Source organism: Hipposideros armiger, unplaced genomic scaffold, assembly GCF_001890085.2.
Source record: "Hipposideros armiger isolate ML-2016 unplaced genomic scaffold, ASM189008v1 scaffold_6, whole genome shotgun sequence".
NCBI lineage: Eukaryota > Metazoa > Chordata > Mammalia > Chiroptera > Hipposideridae > Hipposideros > Hipposideros armiger.
In genome coordinates, this window is record NW_017731356.1 from 1,378,487 (window position 1) to 1,381,248 (window position 2,762).

Genomic DNA, 2,762 nt, shown 5'->3' on the forward strand with positions numbered 1-2,762 from the left:
GCAGGGTCCTGGGGCACCCTAGTGAGCTGTGCAGGGTCCTGGGGCACCCTAGTGAGCTGAAAATGTGTTTTTCTTTCACTGGGGGACTGTTGGTCAGGTGAGCGTCTTCCTCCCTCTCTCACGCTTTCCTCTCTTCCCTGTTGTGCTCTTTGCTTCCCTTTCTTTTTTCCTTTGCTCACCATTATGCATTATATTCCTAGGTGTCATGGAGATTCATTTAGTCCTAGTCCTGATACTTAAGGCACAGTTCATTGGTAACTCTTGTCCACAGGTTTATTTTTCAATATTACTTTGCCTCAGTGAAGGTAATAATTTCTCAAAGGATCCAAGTGACCCAGGGGTAATAATTTAACTCTGCTGTGTCACTAAAAGTATCAGCTCTGCTGGAGATGAAAACAGTGAGTGGACACAGCATACGCTGCTTTGGGAAACAAGTCATAAGGAATCCTAAAGTGAATTCTTGAATGTGTTAAGTAGCCTCAGAGTTGACCTCTGTCGTCCTACCAGCTGAAAGGGGACGGTTCTCTGATCCCCCTCCTCCAATGCAATTGAAAGTGACGATTCGGCGTTGAGCAGCTTGAGGGGGAGATACAGACAGCACGCACCTAGAGAACAAAGCACTTCCTCTCGGGCCTGCTCGTTTGTGACCCTTTTCCTAATCTGCAAGGAAACCTCCGGTTACTTTGAGGTCTTTGACGTGGTTGCTTCACTTGCCGCCCAGGTTATCAATCGGAATGAACTCATGCTGGAAGAGACGAGAAACACCATCACTGTGCCAGCTTCGTTCATGTTGAGGATGCTGGCCTCCCTGAACCACATCCGAGCGGGTGAGAACTGCCGTGTGCTACTCTAATCACGTGGGGTCATGTAAGATCTGCTTTACGGGGATTTGCATCTTTTCCTTACATCACAAAACGAAGGCAGCCTAACTGCTGAACTAGGAGTTCTGTGAACTCTTCATCTTAGCACAGTAACTTCTTTCCTCATGAACCTGCTTCATTGGAAAGTATCAGAATGAGAAGACAGAGTCACTTGAAAACTTTAAATCCGCTGTGCTTTTCTTCTCCGAGTGGAGGATCCTATCAGGAACCTTAGGTATGTCCTAGTAAGTACCCTTTAAAAGCAGACTCACTCAAAATCAGCCCTAGTCCAGGAGAAAATAAATGTAACATTCTAAGAAGGCTGAAAAAAATAACCTGTTTTTGCCAGGATTTTCTTCTTTGAGACTATGAGGTTGAGGGCCATAGATACACAGAATGCGTATATTACAACTAATATTCAGGAAGGAATTCAGTAATCTGTCTTCATAACAATAGAAAAGATCCAATATCCATTATAAACAGAATATGTTTATCAAAGTGTTTATCACTGTTCACTGATTTCGTAAATTAAATTTTTTCATATGTTGGGTTTCACCTGTCAGTAATACCAACAATGACCATTTATAGAGCACCTGTCATGTGTCAGGCACAAGCCTGGTCACTTCACAGATTCAGCCTCATTTAGCTCCATCCAGCCCTTTACGGAGCAGGGTCTGGTAATAACTCAGCTCAGGCCACACCTGATACATGACGAAGCCCGGATCTCACACGGGCCTGCTCCTCGCTCGCTTTGACCCACAGACCTCGCTGGCAGGAACACGCTCAGGTCACGGATATGAGGCTGACCTGATCTGAACTGCTTTCCCGGCTCGTCACAGCCTTCTGCCCTCCGTCTTCCACCCCCTCAGGCCCGCCTCGAATCTGGGGGTACATTGAACTCTTTCCCACCTTGGGGTCTTTATAGCCATGCTGTCCGCTCCCCACTCCCTCTGTTAGGGCGACTTCTCTGCCTCCTAAGTCAGTGGGAGAGTGGAAGCCTCTGTAGGGATAACCAGTCTCAGATCCGGTCTCCCTGCTGATGGCGGTGCCGTGGAGCTGTCCCCATGTCTAACCCACTATTTCCCGCGTAGTGCTGGGGAGATGTTTCCCTGGCAGAGAGGGTCCCATTGAGTGATGGTGGCACCTTCACCCTGTTGCCTAATGTAAGGAGTAAAAACTTAGTCGTTTACTCAGAAAATCTTCATTAAACATCTTATAGTATGAGGATATAAAACAAAAAGGAGTCTCTACCTTCCCAGGGGCTCACAGGCGGTCTGAAGAAGATACAGACACTCAGACCCTCACTCATTATGATGTCACTACCGGGTATTCCAGAATGCGGAGGGGGGAGGTCAGAATTCTGCAGGTCGGATGCTTGGAAAAGCCCAGGGAAGGCCTCACCCCGGGGGTAATAGTGGTGCTGGGATGGATAAGCAGAACCTGACAAGCTGAAAAATCGGACGGAAGCGGCCCGAGCACTGGAGCAGGAAGTGAGAGCGTGAAAGCTGGGAGCAGCTGTGCCCAGTACTAATCTCGGTCAGCTCCTGAGGGTAGACACTGTGTCTGACTTTGTCACCATCGTATTCTCAGTTCTTAGCACAAGACTTGGAACGTATAGCACACACGTAATTTAAAAACTCCTTTGACAAATACACAGATCCTCAGGAAAGGTCCCCAGCTGCTGCTCAGCCTCTCCCTCACTCCCCTTGGTGACGCCTGATATGCTGCCTTAGTCCTAGACTCTGAGGGACACAGCTTAAAACCACTGCAGTCGACCATAATACATCAGTATCTCTAGGGTGTTTTTTTTTTAATTTTTATATGTTTAAAATTACATGCATATTCAAAGTTAATAGTGCCGTGTTTCCTTTACTCTTTTTTAATTTCCCTCTAGAGACAAAA

At 47.0% G+C, this 2,762-nt stretch overlaps 1 protein-coding gene across 6 annotated transcripts in view; it reads left to right on the forward strand.

Annotated features, from left to right (window-relative positions):
• The window catches only part of DCAF6 (DDB1 and CUL4 associated factor 6), a 101,288-nt gene extending 98,558 nt beyond the window's left edge, over nucleotides 1-2,730 (forward strand). For 3 of the 6 annotated variants that reach the window (XM_019647351.1, XM_019647369.1, XM_019647380.1), the window contains one exon: nucleotides 722-2,728. In XM_019647351.1, the coding sequence (XP_019502896.1) occupies nucleotides 722-853 (132 nt within the window). In that variant the 3' untranslated portion in view covers nucleotides 854-2,728. Of the gene's footprint in view, nucleotides 1-721 lie in introns of all 6 variants that reach the window. The other 3 variants (XM_019647395.1, XM_019647362.1, XM_019647388.1) reach the window with 3 other exon arrangements.
• Nucleotides 2,731-2,762: the final 32 nt, after the last annotated feature.